This window comes from Leucopleurus acutus (genome assembly GCF_964270905.1).
Source record: "Leucopleurus acutus genome assembly, chromosome: X".
NCBI lineage: Eukaryota > Metazoa > Chordata > Mammalia > Artiodactyla > Delphinidae > Leucopleurus > Leucopleurus acutus.
In genome coordinates this window covers 118834926-118858021 of record NC_139148.1, presented here as the reverse complement: position 1 = coordinate 118858021, position 23096 = coordinate 118834926, and the positions used below count along the sequence as shown (strand labels likewise).

Genomic DNA, 23096 nt, shown 5'->3' with positions numbered 1-23096 from the left:
CGTCGTGGCCATGGCGGCGGCTATCGCCAGCTCGCTCATCCGGCAGAAGCGACAAGCCCGGGAGCGTGAGAAATCGAACGCCTGCAAGTGTGTCAGCAGCCCCAGCAAAGGCAAGACCAGCTGCGACAAGAACAAGTTAAACGTCTTTTCCCGGGTCAAACTCTTCGGCTCCAAGAAGAGGCGCAGAAGGAGACCAGGTTGGAAGGGGCTCTTGGCTGGCTTTTTTGCCCCCCCGTACTTTACGGGTGTGGAGGGGGCTGGGGGGCGTGGATGGAAGCGGAGGTGAGTTTGTCGGCGGCCCATCTAGTGCGGATGTGGCCACCTAGCCGGTGTGCGTGCGTGGGAAGCGATCGCTTTCTCGCCTCCTTCGTAACAGTAACAGGCTTGCTGCATTGCAACTGCCGTGGGACAGGCGCAGAGCCTGGGGGCATGCCCTGCCCAGCGGGCGCGCATTCAGCTTCAGACAGGCCACATGTGTGCAAGCCCGTGGGCTCTGGGCAGGCGTGACCCAGACGTGGCTATCGCGTGAGTGGCGTGTTAATTGCAGGCGCGGAGCTGGGCAGACCCCTGCCCACCCCCCACCCCAGGAAACCCGGGGAATCCCTCCCTTGCCTTCACCCGCGAAGCTCTGACCCTTCCCCTCCAGCTTCCACCCCAAGGGCCGTGGGCTTCCGCTCTCTAGGCATTCTGTTTCTTTGATCACTTTTAAGCTTATCGGGACAGACTTGTGGTGCAGCTTTGAAATATTTGCTGGAGAGAAGGGGGTGGATTCCTAGAACCTGTGGCAAAGAGCTTAGTGATCTGGTTGAGACTAGTCAAACTGTGGTTACTTGCTACTAAAATGCAGGATTCAAGAGAGTTTAAACTCAGAGCCAGATCGTGGGTCCTTTTGAGCCTGTTCAGTGAGAAGAGTAGCGCGGTATTCCGGTGCCAGGGGAAATTCACACAGCTAGAGGTGTCGGGTTGCGTCAAGGTAGACCTTCAGGCGTAGAGGCGGCTTATTTGGCTATTCTCAACCAAATGTATCCTTTAAGCTGTTTCCTTCCTTTTACTAGATAAATATCACAGAATTTCAGACTTATTCAACAATCTGTTATTTCGCTATTTGTGTGTTCTACACATCCTGGACTAGAAATGCAGACACACATTTTCTGCTCGCTCGAAGTTTTTAAGGCATTAGCTGTAAATTAGGCTTGTTTTTAAACAGGTTTAAGCGGTGGCAAAGCATGATTATGTGGCCTGAATAATCACGTAAATATCATTTCAGTGCAGGTGTCTGTATTCAATAAAAGCAAATTCTGGATAACATGGCTGTTATTGATAAATGAGGCACTTCATTAATCTATGGTGATTCATAATTGAAAATCATTTTGAGAATATTTTGGATAATTATATTTGATACGAAATTTGAAAATAAATATGAACTAATTTTCTTTCCTCCCCACCAACAAAACCCCTGCCCTTTGCACCCATTTTCCCTAAGGATAATTAATACGATAGGGTATGATAATGGTTGTTTTATTCTCCCCTCCCCCTTTTTTTGTATCGCGGCTCAATTTTCTAAATAGAAGTCCTTTGATGGGGTTCCGGGTTATTTATGCGTTTTCAACCTTCTTAGAATGGAGGGAGTTCTTTATTCTAATTGTGGTATTTCTGAGGGAAATCTTTGCTAGTGTGTTTTTGGTCCCTGCTTGGTAAACCCACTCTAAATCATCTTAGTATTTCTCCTTTTCCTTCCACATAAGAAGTAGCACGTTGTTAAAAGGCAGAATATGCCATTTGCCAACCCATTTCGAATGCTCAATGAGATGGAGTGCCACTCTGTAAGCCAAAGGACACGCTATCAGAAACTGTCTCTGCTGTCAGTAGCTTTAGGGCTTTACCAGTGTTACCAGGTAGAAATCAAATGTTTCTTCAGTTCAGAGATTGGTTCTGAAGCTTGGAGTTTGTTGGTTTGTTTTCTTTCTTTCAGGGGACTCTTTAAAAGTGTCATCTGACCTTTTCCACTAAAATTTTTAAATAAAATTAGAGTTCTGAAATCTGAGTCTTTTCAACTATATATGTACAACTTATCAATTGATCCAAACCATCCTTCTCCTTGCAGAGCCTCAGCTTAAGGGTATAGTTACCAAACTATACAGCCGACAAGGTTACCACTTGCAGCTGCAGGCAGATGGAACCATTGATGGCACGAAAGATGAGGACAGCACTTACAGTAAGTGACTGCAAAATAAATAATAGTATATCCCAGCATGTTGTTGACATTGTGTTTTCTTTCTTTTTTTTTTAAATTAACAACCCTTGCTAAATCCCAAAGCAAATCCAAAATAGAGTCAGCACTATATAATCCTGTTTCAGCAGGTTAACCTAAAGGAAGGGGAACATGAAAATATCTAGAATAGTGAACTGTAGCAAATAATGTTGACACCATTCTAAAGAACAATCCAAATGTCATCTCCATGGTAATCTGGATAGATTTATGGCTGTCCTTTGGATTTTATTACTTTTTTCCCACAGAAAATTTACTCACCCACACACTGATCCTGAAATAGCACGGTTATCTCTACTCTTAAGAACCGGTCTCATCCCAAGAGAGAGGAGAGGTTTCATGTCAGGAGAATTCATCATTACAAGCTTTCACTTCTGCTCCCCCCACCTCCACAGACACTGATAACTCTCAGACTAATTGGGATTTTAACACTGAGATACCTCCACAGGTGGGTAAAGACATTTCTTTGAGTGCTTTATTTTTATCCGTGGTCTTAGGACCGAATTGGAGACCATCATGGTGAACCTAAAAGAGAAACACATCAAAAAGAAAGTCAATTTTATTTCCAATTACTGAAGGATAGTGATTCCAAGATATTATATAACCTTATGTTACATATGCTTTATCTATTTGGAGTCATCAAAACATAAACTCACAAATAGTAACGCCCTCTTCAATGGTAGTAGTTGGTGGGGTTTTGCAATTAGCAGGTTGCTGCAGACCTATTCAATGTTCCATGAGGCTAAGCCACCTAGCTCTCACCACTCCTTCCCGATTTTCCCTAATTTATATTGCATTTCCCTCAGGCTTTGTTATTTTCCCAGAAATAGTCCCATTGCCAAGGAAAGCCCATCTTAATGCTAACAAGTCCTCTGCAGCATTTTCAGAGATGTGGGGCTAGAGACAACAAAGCTATAGACAAGGGTTCCAATGTTGAGTGTTAAAAGAGTTTCACATCCTTTAAGAAAGCTTCCTGGGCTGATTGATGGCCAATGCAAGACCTCAAGAGGAAGTCACCTTTAATTACCCTTAAAGAAAGCTCTGTTGGTACCTAGGGTGAAAAAGTTCTATACTTAAATGGTTTACTAGTTTTTTGGCACTGTTTTGCAAAATGCAGTGTTACTGTTGTGATACTGAAGTTCTACAATGAGTATGCTAGATGTTCTCTCATGCATACTCTTTCTTCTATTTGAAAAAAATGAGTCAAGGGTAACTAGAGGGTTTTACTGCACTCCCATAACAGACATGAGTCCATTATGACCAGTAATAAAACATTCCCATAAATTGTATGTTTAAATCAGTGTTCGGGAAAGAAATTAGGGGATGTAAGCTGCTCCGTTTTCCAAAGTGCCTCAGCAAAACAGATTCGTTGGGCATTATTGGAAGGAAGTTCACGATCAGCTGCGAATGAACCCCACCCGGTCAGGTTTTCCCCCATCTACTTTTAACTTTTTTTGCAGATGGAAATCAGTGAAAAACTTATTTTTGGTCCAGTGTTCACATGCGTTTCCTGAAAAGGGGAAAAAAAAAAAACCCAGACACTTCATTTGTTTATAAACAGCAATATGGCACACGCATCAAGATCACACTGTGTATGTAGTCATTTTAGGATGTTACACACACATAGATATATACACACAGACACACACACATATATGTATGTAAGTCAAGGCTCCATTTCTTAACTATAGAATCAGGTAGTGGGTTTTACTTTTCAATTCTTGCATATGCATAGCTTGTGCCTTTTGGTTGTCTTATAACTGACTGATAGGCATGGCATTTCTGTATACTAATGATATTGTCAGGCCTTTAAAGAGACAGAATCTGTGTTTAGGCACAATGAAATAATGAGAGGTGAGTCAGCTGATGGTATTACCATCACATGAAGCATACGGATGAAAAGTATCTCAAAATAAATAGCAGGTCTGTGGGGCTTCACTCTACCCTTGCTGCCAAGTATAACCAGGGGCCAGAGAGCTAGCTTTTCTTCCCACTTAAGTACATTGTAGGGTGTAAGTCATCACGAAACAAGAATGTTTAATGGTTAAAGTGATCATTAAAATGATCATCATTAAAATGGAAGTTTAGCCATGCGGATGGCTTCTTTTTTTCCCCAAGCCAAGCAATTTTCTTGGCATTCATTATTTACTTAATTATTTTAAATGAGTGGAACAAAAATACAAGTTTTTTTCCCAACTATCACTTTTTCATTTTAATACTGTTTCCTTAATATGCATTCCTGGTATTATGTTTATATTTTTCTTAATTTTTAGGATTTTTCATTTTTTTCTCGCTTAATTCAACGTGGTTGATTTTATGATACTTTAATTCTGACACGGTAAGCCAGATCTTGGTAAAACAAATCAGTTCACGTTTACCCAGATACATCTGTTTCTAAAAACATATGTTTGATGTTATGCATTCAAGCTGACCTTAGGTAGCTTTAGTACAATGATAAATGTTAGTTCGATAAACTCTCATCATGAGCAAGTCAACCATTGTAAATTATCTATTGCCCCCTGAAAAGGAAAAGATGATAGACATTTCGAGGGAGTGGTTTTATTATATCTGCCATGGGTTCAATGAGGGCGATGTTAGAATAGGCAGCTTTCCTTTCAAAACTCCAGTAGTGTTACCAGTTCAATGGGTCAGCTCTTTCCAATCTACATTAATATATACTTTTTAAATTACTCCCTTTGAGAAATTGATCTTAACCCAACTGATAAAAAAGGATGGCCTCGCTTTCGTATTCGGCAAACACTGAGTGCCCACTGTGTGCACATCTCTGAGAAAAATGGTCCCTTCGAGGTAGAAGGAGTTTGTTTTTACGTAGACACAACAGAAAACAAGAAACGAAGGCCCTTTTATTTATTAAAATCATCAAAATTTTGGCAGAAATGGAAAAAGATATTAGGTGTTTAATGAATGTGTTTTAGATACACAAATAAAATCAATTGTTTTCATGTTCAGCATATTTTCATCCTAATCAAAATAATATCTTAAGTCCATGAAGTACTCCAGATTTAGAGAAGCAAAGGCATATTGGAGAATATTGAACCTGTGCAAGCTCACCCTTGATGTAATTTCTTTGCATTTTTATCTGGAAATACTGTCCCTTTAGACAGACTTGAAACAAACCTGTTTTATGATCTATCTGGAATGTCGAAAGAAAAAAGATTGGACTGGTATCACCCGTCACTCTCCACTTTTGCTGCTGTCTTCAATTTTTTATTTTAGAGTGGTATTTTTTGTTTCTGAATCAGGCTCCACAGAAATTTATGGTACGTAGTGAAAAAATCCATGGCCACTATAGAGTTCATACCATTATTCAGGAATACATAATGTCGGGCATGGGTTACGGATGTTCTTTGCTTCTCTTCCTCCTACTACTATCTGATGTTTGGGACTTAAGCATTTTATTGCCCATTAAAACCCACATCAGAGAGGAGTTGGGGCACACGGTGAAAATCAAATATTTCTCTCTCTCTCTTTCTCTGTTTTTTGCTCGTTACCACCTGCATTCAGAGAACTAAGAAGGTTCAGAATATTGTAAAAATTGAAATTCTAGAAACAATTCTGAGCGCCCTTTATTACCTGTCATCTATCATCTATTATCATCTATTAGTTTGACTAAACTAGGATTCAGACATAGACTGGTGTTCTAGTTGTCTAGTGGTAGGCTTTTAAGCCAAACCCATATGGAGGTTTTTGTTTGGTTTCATTTGGTTTTTTAGATATCAGAATTTAAAACTATGAGCTTTTATATAATGGGATTGTGATCTATTACATTCCAAAAATGTAATATTATCATGGTTTCACCATACAGATTGCTAGCAGTCCACAAATGTGTGTTGAGCACCTGCCGTGAGCAAGGTACCATCAACAGAAAGAGATAGAACGTATACGTGACATGCTCAATGAGATCAGACTTCATTCCTGGGCACTGCATGGTCAAATATAGCATTAGATCCTGGCTCGCAATCTGTGCAATTACTCTCCTTCACCTCACATAACAGAAGGGCACAGCTTCAAATATGATGAGTATTGAATGAAATGCCATCAGTGGCATGTGGTAGGAACACTTGTATTTTGAACCGTACAATGTCCTAGCTCCTCTCTGGTGACACGCTGACTTTAAGGGAAAGGTACATTGTAGGCTCGCCAAGGAATATTGAGTTCTTCATTAATATTTCTCAACTCTGTAACCCCACCTACTGTAGTAGAATATACATACACCAAGATAAGAGATCTGAGAGAAACTATTCTTACCCACGGGGTGACTGCTTTACATTTCTCGTTCACAGGAATGATAGCAGACCAATTTATCATCCTCCATAAACTTACACACCAAGGCAAAAATCGTCAACATTGGTCTAGGACTCTTGAGAGAAAGGTGCACAGGCTATTTTCAAAAGATGTGTGTGGCAAGCACTACGTTTTAAAAATGTACTGTTTTATTTTTATTCCTGGTGTAGGAGGGAGTAGACAGCTGGTAGGGGGAAGACGCCCACTGGTTTCATCCAGTGAGTGGTGTGTGATTGTGAGGAGAGCCGGGGTGTAAGTTTCACGCAATCAAACCTTCAAATGGAGAAATGAAGGCCTCCTGGGCACCAGCCAGCTGCCCACTTACAACTATTTAGGAAAAAAAAAAATGAAATAAATAAACCTCTCAAGTTCATTGTTTTTATTCCTATAACCTTTGCTCCCAGAGACTAAAAGACAACCTATCTCAACCCAATCTTAGAAAATGTTCTTTAAGAAATACTACTGTGGGAACGTAAGACTCCTTTTTTTTTCAAGGCCTGGAACTCTTTTTTTGTGCTTGCGTCGGAAATAATACAGATAATTTAGGTGAAGGAGTTGGACTAGTGTCTTTTCTAAGATTCTAGGAATCTCTCCCCAGCTGATAGATCATATCTGTGTCTGAATTTCAGCAGTTGTCTAAGGGAGCAGTTTAAAACCTTGGCTGGTTGAAAATAAAGCTATTTAATATGTAGACCAATTCCTGGAACTGGATCTTTACAGAAGCATCAAGATTTCCCACCTCCAACACTATACAAACCATGGAATTGTCTTCCATTTTCTCCGGGGTGTTTAAAAATATGTAGCTATAGTCCCCGTTGTATGACTGCAACCATGAATCAAGAATACTGAAAGGGGGCTTCCCTGGTGGCGCAGTGGTTGAGAGTCCGCCTGCTGATGCGGGGGACACGGGTTCGTGCCCCGGTCCGGGAAGATCCCACATGCCGCGGAGCGGCTGGGCCCGTGAGCCATGGCCGCTGAGCCTGCGCGTCCAGAGCCTGTGCTCCGCAACGGGAGAGGCCACAACAGTGAGAGGCCTGCGTACTGCAAAAAAAAAAAAAAAAAAAAAAAAAAATACTGAAAGGTAGAAGAGGCCCTATCTATCTGGAGTTTTATATATATATATATATATATATATATATATATATATATATATTCCTACCAAGCACACATTACTTTTGGAAGATCAGACAGTCCTGCTGGAAACATTGAAAAGCTATGGAATTCGAAATCCTAACCTTGTTTTCACATTCTTTTTGGTTGCAGCTCTGTTTAACCTCATCCCTGTGGGTCTTCGAGTGGTGGCTATTCAAGGAGTTCAGACCAAGCTGTATTTGGCAATGAACAGCGAGGGATACCTGTACACCTCGGTAAGCCTTTCACTGTGTTCATGTTTTGATTCTAGTTTTCACCTGATACGAAGTGAACTAGGCTGCATATGTGTTATCATTGCAGATTTGTGTGATTTGAGGAAGAGTGGTCTGGATGGAAATATCTTTGAAAAGACATTAATTTCCAGTGAAAATTATATCTATTACTAATTAATCATTTGAAGCTAGCATTTTGGGTATAAAATTCAAAGATTCACTACACATTTTTGCATACATTGGCATATGGGTTGTTATTTTGTGTAGCATATGATATAATGGTCTGTCTTGCTGTAGTGCTTTGCAGCTGTGGGAAGCAAAGCCATTTCTATAACTCAGTTCAACATATATTTATCCATGTTTACTCCTAAAGAAATTAATGAAACCTCATCCTCAAATCAACTCTAGGACATAAAGAACAGTTTTAGAAGTGTTTCTGTATCTTATATTCAGTTCAGTTAGGTCACATTTGCTGTCTCTACTTTAAATTCTGTTTTTCCATCAAGCACAGTTCAATCTCTCCTTGCAAATTCCTGCTTGCCTTTTCTTAAAAGTTTATAATGTACAGAGTACAAAATGAAACTTTTTCCAAGAAATTTATAAACAATGTAGGCAACAGTTCAGCTAGGAACCTGGGGCCACATTAAACTTTTAAAATTTTTACACTTAAACATAGGCAGAAACGGTACAGTACCAGGGTTAGGATTTTATTCTTAGCAGTAGATCTAGATACAGAGTACAGGAGACCACTTAATATATGAATATTTTTTAATCTTTGTTTTGAACTTCATATATTCTAAGAAAAGGATAAGATGTTAAAAATGGAGAAAATTGCTTCTCAAACTTCCTTCTAGATAGCCTTGAAGTAGGCTATTTCCATGACTAGAGAAATCTATTCCTCAAACTGCAAAAGTGGTTACCTTTAATCACTCTTGCCCTGGCCTGTTCCTTAAATTTATTTCAAAGCCAGGTATGTAGAAAGACTCTCAGACCTGGTGAAACCATGTCATAACTCTGTTTTTCAGAGACCAAGATGGGAAAGAGGGGCGGGAGAAGAGTGAGACCAAAGGGCCTGTTCATTTGGTAAACCTGGGTAGTGCATTTCAGATTCCACAATAAAAGATTGGAAGTGTAATCTTCAAATCCTGATCACGATCAGCATTCCTATCAGGCCATTTCAACTGTCGTGTTGTTTAATAAATGCAGGGGTTTTATTCTTTTTTACAAATGCAAGATTTGAGTTTATTGCAAACTTCATGACATCTGTCACTTTATTAATACGTGGCCATTATTATAAATGATAGGAAAGGGGATTTGTCTTTCAGATTTGTGCATTAAGGTAATTTAGTAACAAAGGATTTTAATTAACCTCATTTAGATCAACAGACTACCTCATCAGGACCAGATGCAAAGGTAGGTTTTTCATAAAATAAATGACTGCTTTCTGCAACTACTATGCAGGTATGGGAAGGAAATGGAATATACAGGGCATACTTTTTGAGAAGGTAAATACCGGATGGCGTAGGAAATCATTACCGGTAAAGCATCCAGAATTTCACTGAGCTGTGTGGTCACCATTGCGGTGCCCTGATGAGAAAGGTTGATTTTTTAAAAATCTGGCAACAGTAAATTTTTTAAAACAGTTTGCAAATAATATGTAAGTTAAAATGAGAAAATGGCATGTAAGTTAGGCAGTATGTCACGTGCTCCCACTCAAGAAAATTAGGGCATGCAGTATTACATGTAGGGAATTGATGTCAAAAACTCATAGCCTACCATTCAAGTTGACCGTTATTCTAGCAGACGGTAAATGTCAACGTGAGCTCATTTCTAAGGAAGGCTTTCCAGGGGAATCAGCATTGTAGATGGATGGGCTTCCTTTCTTTGGTGGGCAGGCCAATATACAGCAAAATGTGGACCACTTTGTATGCATTTCCTATTAAGGAAGGGAAACCTTCAGTAAGTGTTTCCTATTAAGGAAAAGAAACGAGGTTTTCTTTAAGGAGGAGAGATGTCCGATTGATAATCCTAGAGTTCGTAGAGGAAGAAATACCCAAATTAGTCTGCTCCAGGAAAGAATCAGAATCTTCTCCAGGATAAATTACCCAGTTCTTCTCATTACTTCTTACTGATTGTGGTTTGGGGTCCCATCACCACGTTGATCACTATCCTCAGTGGGTACTCCATTTATTATCATCTTTTTAAAAATATTGGGCTTCCCTGGTGGCGCAGTGGTTGAGAGTCCGCCTGCCGATGCAGGGGACGCGGGTTCGTGCCCCGGAGCGGCTGGGCCCGTGAGCCATGGCCGCTGAGCCCGCACGTCCGGAGCCTGTGCTCCGCAGTGGGAGAGGCCACAGCAGTGAGAGGCCCGCGTACCGCAAAAATAAATAAATAAATAAAAGTAAAAAAATATATATATATATATATAGTACTCAGACTCTCTCAGGATATTGTCTGTCTTAGTGACTTCAACAACACAAGACCAAAAAGCTAAATGAAATATCTTGCTTCATCAGGAAGAGAGGGTCACCAAAGGGAAAGCTTCCCTTACATAAAACCGTGGCGCTTCTGCCACTGAAATACTGTATGCAGTTTTGTTAACAAAGAGAAAATAAGGTTGGACAAAGACCTTAGGGAGGAAGCAAAAATAAGAAAAGGAAGTAGAGGCTACTGATATGGGCAAGTAGAAAAATCTGTTAGGAGGTTATTGACAATTATCTCGGTGAGGGCTGACTAAGGGCTGCCTTAGAACATTTTCAGTGGCAATGGCTCAATGGAGAGGGATTTGCGAGGCATTTCAGAGGTAGAATCGTGAGGATTTGGTGGCTGACTGGATTTGGAGGGAGAGTAGGAGCACCATGTATGGTTGAACATGTATAGTTGCCATTTACTGCACAGATGGAAATAAAGTATCCTCAGGTAGACATTTTTGAAAATCTGCACAGCAGTGGTTATTAGGGTCCCTGAGGGAGAGTGAGAATTTTACCTTTGGCAGTTGAGTTGATGGTGAGCTATTAACCAAGATGGAGAATAAAGGAAAAACTACAGATTGGGGGGAAAAAAAAGATACCTGAGTACAGCTTGACATAGATGTTTGAAAATAGGAACCTAGAGCTTGAGGAAGAGATGTGAGCTAGAGATAAAATGCGGGAGTTACCACATGTAGGTGGTGGTTGATGCCACGAGAAGAGTTGAGGAATACATAGCGTAAGGAGAAAAGAGAGTTTGTCGAATAATATTAGGCAGTACCAGCATGGAAGCGGCCAGCAGCAAAAGAACGAATTGTGGCAGATATCATAGCATTGCAAAAACCAAGTGGGGAGAGAGTTTTCAGAAGAGTCAACAATGTCAGAAGCTTCGGAGAAAACAAGTAAAACAAGAACTAGGAATACACCGTATGAAGGTCTTCAGCAGTCTTGGCAAGAGCACTGTCTGTGGAGTAGTGGGGACAGAAGCCAGACTGCAGTGACTTGAGGAATGAATGGGAAGAGAGGAGGCAGAGGCAGTAGGTGTAGACTTTCTAAGGGAAAGGGAGACATGGGTGAGTATTTAGAGGAGGACATGGGATTGAAGAAGGCTTTGAGGGTTCTTTGGTTTAAACTCTTGAATATATTTGTTAGCTGAAGGGCAAGAGCTAGTACCGAGGGAGGTGCTAAAGACATAGGAGATGGGACCCTTTGTGGATTAGGGTCCCAAAGGAGTCAGAGAGAGTGATGGAACTGAGTAGAAGTGAGAGGATTAGATTCACCTTGAAGAGATGCTGTTTCTACAACAGGAGGCAAAGAGATGAGGACAGATGCGGACGTAGGTGTACTAAGTCTGCAGGTGATGGACAAGGAAGTTGAAGAATTTTTAGCCAGATGACCTGTATTTTCCCACTGAAACAGGAAAGAGAGTCAGTCATCTGCCAAAAATCAGGCATAGGGAGGACATAGGTGAAGGTTTGGAACAGCTGTTTTAGGAAAGGGGAGGGGAAACAGTCTAATGACCAGGGCTGGATAGACTGTGACCCATGGGCCAAATCCAGCCTACCACCTCTTTTTGTAAATACGGTTTTATTGGGACACAGTAACACCCATTCAAAAGTCTATGGCTGCCATTGCGATACAACAGCAGAGTTGAATAGTTGCAACAAGAGCCCTTGTGGCCCACAAAGCATAAATTATTTACTATTTTGTCCTTTACCAAAAAAAGTTTCTTGACCCCCTAGTCAGATGATAGTTCACAAAGCTTAGTTACCTATTAGAATCACCTGAGGACCTTTAAGAAAATTCCATTCTCTGTGCTAAACACGAACCAATAATATCAAAATATCTGAGGGTGGAGTCTGTGCAGTAGTATTTTCCAAAGCTCCCCAGATGATTCTAATGTGTAGCCTGGGTTGAAAACCACTGATAGACAACTAAGAAAAATGATTGCTGAATAGCACTGAGAACTGCCCCCCGCAATGAAGTCAGAAACCGTGAATTTATAGGCACTTTTGTCCTATATCTGAAATTTCTGAAGCTGACCTTCTTTTTCTGTTCTTGTAAACAAATTGCCTTTACATTTCTAAAGGCTTGTTTCTTGAGATGAAAGAAAATGCTGATCCTTCGGAGAGATTCCTTATTCTATTTCCTTTTCTTTTTTTCTATCTTCTTTTGCATTTCTGCTTCTACATCCCTCGATTTCTTTTATTTTTTTCTCCTCGATTTCTTTTAAATTCAGTTTTACACTTTTACCATTTCTTACCCCCTTTGGTCATTAAATAAAGAAACAATACCTCCACATTGTTATTGCTGCAGAGATAGCAATTTGCTTTCCATGATTAATCTCAGGATTCTTGCACCCTTCCCCCTCCCTTTTTTCCTTGTTGCCATGGGGGACAGACTTGATGTAGGCTCAAGTGGCAGTGAGAAACCATCTGTGGCACAGAGACTCATAATTAGCCATTATTTCATAACATATTTACTTTTGTCCATGATATAACTAAGTCTTTCTAGAACTGTAAGGAAATTATTACTCATTGTGTATAGAGAACTTTGTTCATACCTTTGGTTTTCCTTTACTAAGAATAATGAGTTGGACACAAGCTTTTGAGGGTTCCTGAAAACTTAATAGTATAAAGCCATTTGTAATACGTATTTCAAAACTGCTTGAAATAAAGGAACATTCGCTATAGGAAAACAAGAGTCTTAAATGTAAAAATGTTATTAATGTCCTAGTAACTATCTTAATAGAGGAGTAATAAGAGATATTAGAAACAAGATAACAAAGATTCAAAGCTGAGCCCAAAGCATTTTCTTCTGCTTTTGGAATATTCCAGAACTTGGCAGCAGCATTGTTCCCTGCCTAATTATTTCCTGTTCTTCAACACTAGTTTTCCATTTCCAGAGTACACTGTGCTGCTTGTGTTGTTGTTGGGATAGCTAACGTGTGTAGACAAGTAGAAATCCTTTGACAAGTAAACCTTCTCCATTCAGATATTTCTAGAGAGGGCTTTTAGGAGTGATTTCACTGCTGTGTTTTATGGTCCTGGGACTATCACAGCAAACTAGATGCAAGACCAGGAAGCAGGTCTCTCTGAGAGTCCGCCTGATGCCATGGGAATGAGGCAGTGTGTGTTACTGATCCCAGGGCCCCAGGCAGACTTTGAATCTGAACTAAGGAGGCATATTTTCCTTCTCTATTGAATTATTTTTACTTAGCTTAAACTTAGCAAGTTTCTTCTCCCCTCACAGATGTTAATTTTGATGATCCATTCAAGATGTTGACTGATTTTCCACTGTGTAGTTCTTGCTTTTTAAAATTTATTTTATTTTATTGTACCTAGTAAACAATCCATTGAGAGACACTTTGAGTAAATACCTGCTCTGAAGAACCCAGCTTTTAACATTATATTTTCAGGTATCCCAAATCTCTTTAGAAAAATAAGATAATTAGTCAATAAATTGAGAAATGACCATTGTTTTTTTAGATAGGCCCTATAAGTTTACTGATAGCTAAATTGAAGTAGAGAAAATTTAGCACATTTTTCCCCAAATGAACAAGTGTCATAGAAAATAGGATCCAACAGCAAGGATTTCCTGGGTTCACCATTCTAGTCACTGGGCTTCCATACCATTATTTAATGGAAAGTTAGTTTAAATCGTCCAGGTGAATTAAAATCGGTTCTGATACATGTTTTGATTTCATACTATGTGTGGGGTCTTGGTTTATGTTAACATGCCTCAGATGTTCAGGACATGTCGCTGTCAACTGCGACCTTACTCATTTGCAGGTTTCTTTAGTTCCTCTGATTTTAGTGTATGACAGTTTAAGATCTAATTTTCAGTGATACAGCTTCACAGCTCAAGACCATATTGTAGTACAGAAAGGATGTTAAAATTTAGATGAATTCATCGATCATTTCAGAGTGATGAATGTTCTCCCAGCAAACATTTGTAGCATGTAAAATGTTTGAGTTATGTCAAATCTGTGTATCAGCAAGTTCGTATAATTTAACTTCTGGGGTTATTATCACAGAGACTTATAAATTCAGTAGAATTAAATGCAAGGGCACTGGTTTAAACATTACAGCTCTTTAAGGAGGTGGGATTGACTCAATTATAAAAGGAAATATATTTAAAATGAACATGAGCGCTATCATATCCAATATAGAAGAAAATGACCGTTATGGGTTTTGCATATAGCCAGTAGCCATCATATATATCACCCCCCTGCAAAACGAGTAGACACAAATAAATTCTAACTTCTAACTACAGCATTAGCTTATTTGTATATTTCAGTTAATTCACAAATTGTTGAATTTGATTTGTTTAATATAAAATTTAAAAAATGTTGACTCTGGGCTTCCCTGGTGGCACAGAGGTTGCGAGTCCGCCTGCCGATGCAGGGGACACGGGTTCGTGCCCCGGTCCGGGAGGATCCCACATGCCGCGGAGCGGCTGGGCCCGTGAGCCATGGCCGCTGAGCCTGCGCGTCCGGAGCCTGTGCTCCGCAACGGGAGAGGCCACAACAGTGAGAGGCCCGCGTACCGCAAAAAAAAAAAAAAAAAAAAAAAAAATTAAAAAATGTTGACTCTGAAAACTTAGATTCCCAATTTTGGTACCTACATCTAGAAAACTTTTTCATTTTCAGTGGCTATGGGGTTAAACAATTTTGATGGGCATTTTCAGTTCAGACTAATGGATTGTAAGGGTAATTGTACACATACACCCCTATTTCTGAGTGGTATCACTAAAAATGGAAAATGTAGACACGGAATTATTTTACAGGAAGAAAAACAGAGAAAACAAGCAGATTTTATTTGCTAATGAATGGCTCTGCTAAGCTCAAGGAGACAAGCTTTATGTTTTAAAGAGGCTTTTGTAGTTATTGTGTTGGTGCTATTGAATTAGAGGTCATTACAATTATTGTATTGAAAAATATACCAAACTTTCTGTATTCGTCTTAGATATTCCTTCAGAATACCAGTGAATCAGCATAATTTTCAAACCCAAAATAGATTTCCCAAGTCACAGATTATTTCACATGTTTAGTTCTCTTTGCAGTTAATGGAAGTTTCATTCAAATGTGAAAGAAAATCTAGCTTGACATTATTTGGATGTGAAATTAGATGACTCTGGTTGGTTGTGCCTTCAAAGTCAAGGGCCTTCTCTTTATGGTCTCTGTAAAAAAAAAAAAATAATGACCAAACTGAGAAATTATTCCGGGTGAAGGTCTTAGTTTCTTAGATGGAAAAAATGACCGATGATGATACTTCCTCAGAAATCAAGGAGACAATAGTAGTCATGGCTAAATAGAGTAAGATTGGCTCTGTATTGCGTTTTTGAGGCCAAGTTGAAAAAATAATCCAAATGAAAGGTCATGGGGTACATACTTAAAAGAGTGTCTCATGGCTTTAACTCAGAAGCTAAATTCATAGTTGTAGGAAAAAAGCCAGTCTGTTGGAGCTAAAGAATAAAATAATTGGCAAGAATAACAAAGAAGAATTTTAGCCAATAAAACCAGATATAAGGAGATAATGCACACACGTACACGTATATGCACACGCATACAACACACATACACGAAAGACAAATGGAAGAAACCAATCTTATGCTCATTGCTCTGTTGCTATTACGGGATGAGTTATTTTGGAATTCCTAAAATAATTCTGTTTTAAATACATACCCTGCACTGAACGTGTAATACCTTTAGAGATTGCTCTGGCAACATATTCTGTAAGGCTTGATAGCTTTATAAAACAGAGCAAATAAGACTTTTTAGCTGTATTTCATTTAATCATTCAGTGAATCTCATGTGTTGGTGCAGACATTGTTTTTAGTCCCTGCCTTCTTGTTTGTATAATTTTAATCCACCATGTGATAGAAAAACACAGAACCCATCAAGACCCTTTTTCTTGCTATCCTTTTTCTTCCGTGAAATTCAAATATTTTAAAATAGTTTACCTACCAAATCCTATGCTCACTAAGTAATAACTGGTTTTATTTTTCTCCACCCCCTTCTTAGACATAGAGCAATACCCAGCAAAAATTATCTTTTAAATAAATATTCATTAAAATAATTAATAAAGATGCGTATAACAAAAAGTAAAGAAAAATCACATTATTTCTGTCAAGGCTTTTGAATATTTAAAATACGTGAAAGGGCCCAATTATAACTTTTCATGCATTCTCTCAAGTGTTAACGTTTCAAGATTACATAAGAAAGTGAATTACTGAGACACGAGAAAAAAAATGAAGGCAATAGCACTGGTTTCAATGGTTACACCGCTTAAAGGGAATTGTGACTTCTGAACAGGGAAACTTTAAATGAAAGCATTTCTCTGATCATTGTAATAGCTGTAACCAAGGTTAATAACTGGCAAGCCCCTGACTAATATATTTAATATGTTTTGCCCAGGCTGAATGTGTGAATAGATAACACGTCTGTGCTAAAATTCTGCTTAAGTTGTTCATCAGATACTCTGATACTAACTGCTTTTGACATTCCTGGAAGTGAAAGTACTGGAAAAGCCTCAATTCATTTCTTGGAAAGATTTTGCATATAGCCAGTAGCCATGATATATAACATCCCCTTCCATAAGAGCCTCAGATGTAGGCTCTCTAGGAATTCTGGCTCAGCATAAAACAGGAGTAGCCAAAATGAGAGATGATGTCCATTTTTACCTGAGAAAAAAATTATTTTAGAGATTTGGAAAAGTCAAATGTAAGTAACTGCCCCAAGGTGTTAGAATGTAGACTGTAATAATACAGAGAATGAAAAATGCTGAACAGAGGGAGGGTGTGAATCATCCCATAATAGTCTCATAATTGACAAAGAGACACTAGAAAACGACAGTGATAGCTTTCAGAAGTGAGATGCCAACAGGTAAAACTCCATTGTATATAGCAAATAGTATAACAAAAAATCCTGTGCCTAACAAATCCATTGCTATAATCTGGTCACAAAATCAGCAAGGCTACAACAACAAAAATGTTTGGTTGTTGGTCTGATTAAAGAATCTCCAAAATATTGTATACGGTATTCCCTGGTTCCTGCCCACATCATAACAATGATTTCCTGTAATACAAGTGTTAACACTTTGCAGACCCTTTGCGCTGAAGAAGTTAGAGGCAGAGCCTCAGGGAGATCTGAAGCTGAGTGTTTCTATACTGTATCATAACCTTTATTTATTTATTTTTATTTTTAAATTTTATTTTATATTAGAGTATAGTTGATTTACAATGTTGTGTTATCATAACCTTTCAAGTAAAGATTTCCTGAAAACTCCCTCCATTCTTCCAGTCTCAGAAAGCCCAGTCACACATCTGGGCCTGAAATGGTCCAGGAGCTTCATCAACCAATCAGTGACCAGATATCTGTGGAACATCCACAAGGTACTAGGCAGCCCAATGATCACATTGATCTCTACTGACAATGGCTGGAGTTTACATTGCACATGGGATTCGTCCTAAGTTCAGAGCCCTAACTGTTAACAGTTGATCTACTGGACGGATCAGCATAAACTGTTTCTCCCCAACTTCCACAGCCTGGCAATGCTATTTTTAGTCTAGAACTCACTGTAAGAAAATCCGTATAGGGAAACAATTCGAATGTCCTTGGGGATGGGGGTGAGTAGAGGGGCATCATTATGGAAATTTACCAGTTGTATTGAATATATATTGGGTGATTGACACCATAGTGTTCAGCAGATCACATTAAGACCACGTTTATATGTCCTAGCAAGGTAAACTTGAATGCAGTGGGAAAATGGTTTTCAGTTATATCAAGAAAAGATATAAGTTGAAGTGCTTTAGAAGTTTTATAAATGTGCAACTCTTTAAAAAAAATCTCCCACCTGGGTAACAGATGGATTACAGTGGATTCAACCAACCAAAGCTTCAAGGTATATCAGAGTCAAACTCACGTGTTTGGACAATGACATGGGGACGTCTTCCCCTCCATTTTTCTGGAATGTCATGCTGCAGTAGTAGGTAGGCATAGCGAAGAGAAACAATACTGACCCATAGATAGAGATGCGCCTTCTTGGAGTTACAATATGCAAGATATATTAACATCTGATCTTTTGGGGAATACCAAGTGCTCATTTATCCAGAATGGAATTCATTTCCTACCAGTGATTTTCATCACTGTTGAGGAAATGGAGCGAGGTTTTGACGCTCCCATCTCCTCTTGCTCTGAGATCCCTGTTACTCAGGGACCATTTCTCTCTGATTAGATGGCTGGTTAGAGAGGCGTTTAACACTAGAGACAGCAAGTGGATAAAAAGCACATTTATTAAAGCTGTTTATTATATTTTCATTCTTAATATCCTTACCAGCAAGGGAAGCCACCTAGCCAGCTGACTTTGTTTCTTTGTACTTCTCTATTCCCAAAGAGAATTATTTGCTCAGACAAAAAAAGTTCTGCTTCCAGTAGGGCTGCCCATAAATCAAAGCATTATTTATGTCACAAGGGTATTTGAATCTCACAATTCTTGAACTTCACGTAAGATAATAGGCTCAGGAAACACATTAAGTGCCAGTGTCTCTGATCTAGGCAGGAGACTTTATTCAAACCAATAACTAACCTGGAGAAAAGAGATCGACAGAACCGCAATGGGTGGTTTTGCTCAGTACTTTTCTTTGCTCTGGACCTTGGCCTGATTTCTGTCCACACTGAGGGCACGCAGAGCAGCGTTTTATTTTACATGATTTGGAAGCTTTTTCGGTGTGCCTTCTCTCCAGATTCTGACGGGGGCCTTTTTCCACTCCGTAATTCATCCTTTTATTTGCCAATCCTCAACGGCAGCTGCCTTGAACCTCTCAAGCCTTGGCAAGACTGGTGGATTTCAGCATCAAGGTGAGGGTGGGGGGTGTTTTGTTTTGTTTGTTTGTCTTTCAACATCTATAACACATTCCCTGCCCCCTCTCCGTGTCCTCAAGTCCATTCTATTTCCATGGTTCCTGCTGTCGGAGAGGTAAGGGCTCTGGTCTCCTAGCTTGCTCCTTTGTGTGGACACAGAGAGGCAGTTTGGCAACCAGCTGGCTGGATGGTAGTGTCGTTCTTGTAACTGTGTACCGCCCAAACATCCAAAGGATGCAAGCAAACTGGTGAGGAGTAATAACAGTAAAGAAATAGAAGCATTCCAGATGTTTTTGAAACAATTCTGGTCTAGGTTTGTTTCAGAACTTTCCTTCTGACAGCCGGGGACACCTCAGTCTTGTTAGTTTCAGGGACCCAAAATGGAAAAGGAAACACTCTTTCTTCCACAAGGTTATTAGTACTCTCTGAAATTCTGAGTAGGCTGTAAGGGCGGTGCTCCAACCTCAGGGGTCAACAGTGTGGGAGCACCTGGCCCAGGCACCGTAATCCCTGTTCCCACCGTAGTGGTAAAGATCTACCATAATATGGCAGAAATTCAATGAGTCAGTAGAGGAGATTGTGCGATGGCAGATCTTTTCAAATAAGTTTACCATCATTGCTTTTTTTTTTTTTGCCCATTTGTGCGAATATTCATACAGGTAGCTCTGCAAACAGGTTTTAGATTGTTCGATCACATACCTAAAGCTCAGGCTCTCCTGTTAATTTACTTAGAATTTTCTGTCAGAATATTTGACAAAGTGGGTTTTTTTTAAATGGCAAATATAGAAGCATTTATACAATAGTCTTTTTATATGGTCGATCTTCCTTTTGGGAGAGGGAAGTACTTGGCATTTTTGTCAGGATAATTGTGAGCTGCCTGAGTTTAAAAATTGGAACCATAATGAGATTTGATCGGTGCTGTGATAGGGTGGTTACTGTACTGACTAAATGCTGATGTAAGAAAGCATGCTGACCTAAGTGTCCATCAACAGATGGATGGATAAAGAAGATGTGGCACATATGTACAGTGGAATATTACTCAGCCGTAAAAAGAAACGAAATTGAGTTATTTGTAGTGAGGTGGATGGACCTAGAGACTGTCATACAGTGTGAAATAGGTCAGAAAGAGAAAAATAAATACTGTACACTAACATATACATATGGAATCTAAAAAAAAAGTGGTTCTGAAGAACCTAGGGGCAGGACAGGAATAAAGACGCAGACGTAGAGAATGGACTTGAGGACACGGGGAAGGGGAAGGGGAAGCTGGAATGAAGTGAGAGAGTGGCATGGACATATATACACTACCAAATGTAAAATAGATAGCTAGTGGGAAGCAGCCACATAGCACAGGGAGATCAGCTTGGTGCTTTGTGACCACCTAGCGGGGTAGGATAGGGAGGGTGGGAGGGAGACGCAAGAGGGAGGGGATATGGGGATATATGTATACATATAGCTGATTCACTTTGTTATACAGCAGAAACTAACACACCATTGTAAAGCAATTATACTCCAGTAAAGATGTTAAAACAATAAATAAATAAATAAAATAGATAACCAACAAAGACCTACTGTATAGCACAGGGGACTCTGCTCAACACTCGGTAATAACCTAAATGGGAAAAGAATTTGAAAAAGAATAGATACATATATATGTATAAGTGAATCACTTTGCTGTACACCTGAAGCTAACGCAACATTGTTAATCAACTATGCTCCAATATAAAATAAAGATTAAAAAAAAATTGCCATTCACCAAAACCCAACTTTACTCTCCATAGTAGAAGGTAATTGTAGACATGTTGTTGCGTTTTAAAACATAAAAAATACTTAAATTTGAACGATATTAAAATAATAAATTGCCAAATAAAATTTATTCCTTGTTATGAAGAAAACAAAAGCATGCTGAAAGAAGATGGACAGTTAGTGGGTTTGGATTTTTACTTTGCTTTAACCATCCATGCCTAATTGAGTATTTATTATTATTGTTATTTCCTGGAGTGTTGTTATGCATCGTTGAATGGTGACTTAAGTCATCCTTTGAGAGGCTTTACAAACATACATTCTAACATTTTTCTATGTGTAACTGCTTAATCCTGAAGTATACGTGTCATTCGTACAGTTTCTGAGTCATTCCTTTAATATGATATAATTTTTCTAGCTAGCAGTATATAGATTTCATCAAACCCAGATTTCAGTAATCCAAGAAATTCTACCGAGACCTCACTATCATTTGTATAGAGATCTCTCTATATGAAATGTGTCATAATAGTTTGAGATACCAACCCACTGATTTCCTGAGTAAATAGCATCTATTAGTAATTAAATCCTGATTTTTAAATGGCTCAGCAGTCCTCAGCCTGACGGATCTCAAACTTCATCTGGTGTTTTCAAGTTAGAGGAAATGAAAGTAGGACCCACTGTGAAAAAACCTGGGAAGTCTCATCAGCAAGTTGCTCATTTCTGGCGCATTAGTTAATTACTTCACAAATTGTTCGTCGTGTTCCCATTTCACTTTTATAATAACACTTTCTTTTTCTGAATGTTACCAACATTTAATTCCTTAATGAATGAATGACTATTTCATAGGTTATAAATTAGCATATGGCTTCACCCAATCAAGTGGCTACACTGCATTTTCAAACATTTGTTGTAACATTACGGGAAAATTGAAGCCAACCAGGATCACTTTTGCGTAAATAATGTATTTTCTCTTAGAATTTAAGATAAAACTTTGTTCTTAAAAGTTAGCAGCAAGACATTAAAAAACAATAACATTTTTCATGGAGAGTTTATCTAAGTACCGCAGTAATAGAGAAAATTTGTCTTTTTTATGAGATTTTATTAAACCTTTATTTGTCATTATTGTTGCCACCAAACCCATTACCATTTCGTCATGAACCAGTGTTTCATTCAATATATTGAGGAAATTAATCTTTCAGGAAGCCATGTACAGAGCTGCTTTACCAGAATCCATGATGAGTCAAAAGTTCATGGGGGACCCTTGATATAAATGTACTCTTTCCGTAAAGGAGCATCCCATTTGAGAGAATTTAGTTTGTGTCATGAGAAAGAAACTTTGTCATAAAAGGAGTTTGATTCTAAGTTTTTCCTGTTTCTAGGACCCTACCGGTAGAATTATAGAGACAACCCAGTGTAATAATAATATCAAAATACATAATATCAAATATGGTGATTTCTTCTTTCCGGGCCCTATTGCTTACATCACGGTATGTGTATGTAACAAACGATCAGGAAAAACTGCTATATTTGGGTTACGGTGTTATACTGCTGGATTAAAGGCAAAGTCAAAATAAATAGGTATATTTTGTGACAACAAATAAACCAAAAAAGAGTAACGTGAAATTCGTCCTTTTGTCCGTTAAAAGTTTTTTGATTATTGTGGCCTAGAGTCACGCTGAAAGAATTCTTCATGGTTCCAGAAGTCGTAGGTATGTACGCAATGTTTATATGTGAGGCAGTGTGGCCAAGAAATATTAAGTGGCTTTCTTGCAACATACATGAACTTTTCTTTAGTTGTTTCATGCATCTCAATCTTCTGTGGAATTTCAGCATCACCATCTCTGATACAACCTTGTGGCAGATTCATATATTTTCCAGAAATATAGAAAGTTTTTCTTGCCGTTGTGATACCGACTGTAGTCCCCCAAACAATTATGTGGCCATCCCACTAAATTCAAGGGAAAATTGTTCCTCCAGACAGTTTTATTGTATGTCTTTGTGGTTGCTCAAAGAAGCTTCCTTACCAACTCAATTTTTATTCCTGCTTTTAATTGAAATTTTCTTTTATAAGAATACCTGGTAGT

The 23096-nt window shown here is 39.0% G+C and overlaps 1 protein-coding gene across 3 annotated transcripts in view; it reads left to right on the top strand.

Annotated features, from left to right (window-relative positions):
- FGF13 (fibroblast growth factor 13) overlaps positions 1-23096 on the top strand; it is a gene marked incomplete at both ends in the record, with an annotated part of 500426 nt that overhangs the window by 434355 nt on the left and 42975 nt on the right. For 2 of the 3 annotated variants that reach the window (XM_082865073.1, XM_082865071.1), the window contains 2 exons: positions 2105-2215; positions 7838-7941. In XM_082865073.1, the coding sequence (XP_082721199.1) occupies positions 2105-2215; positions 7838-7941 (215 nt within the window). Of the gene's footprint in view, positions 1-10; positions 198-2104; positions 2216-7837; positions 7942-23096 lie in introns of those variants that run through there. The other variant, XM_082865072.1, reaches the window with a different exon arrangement.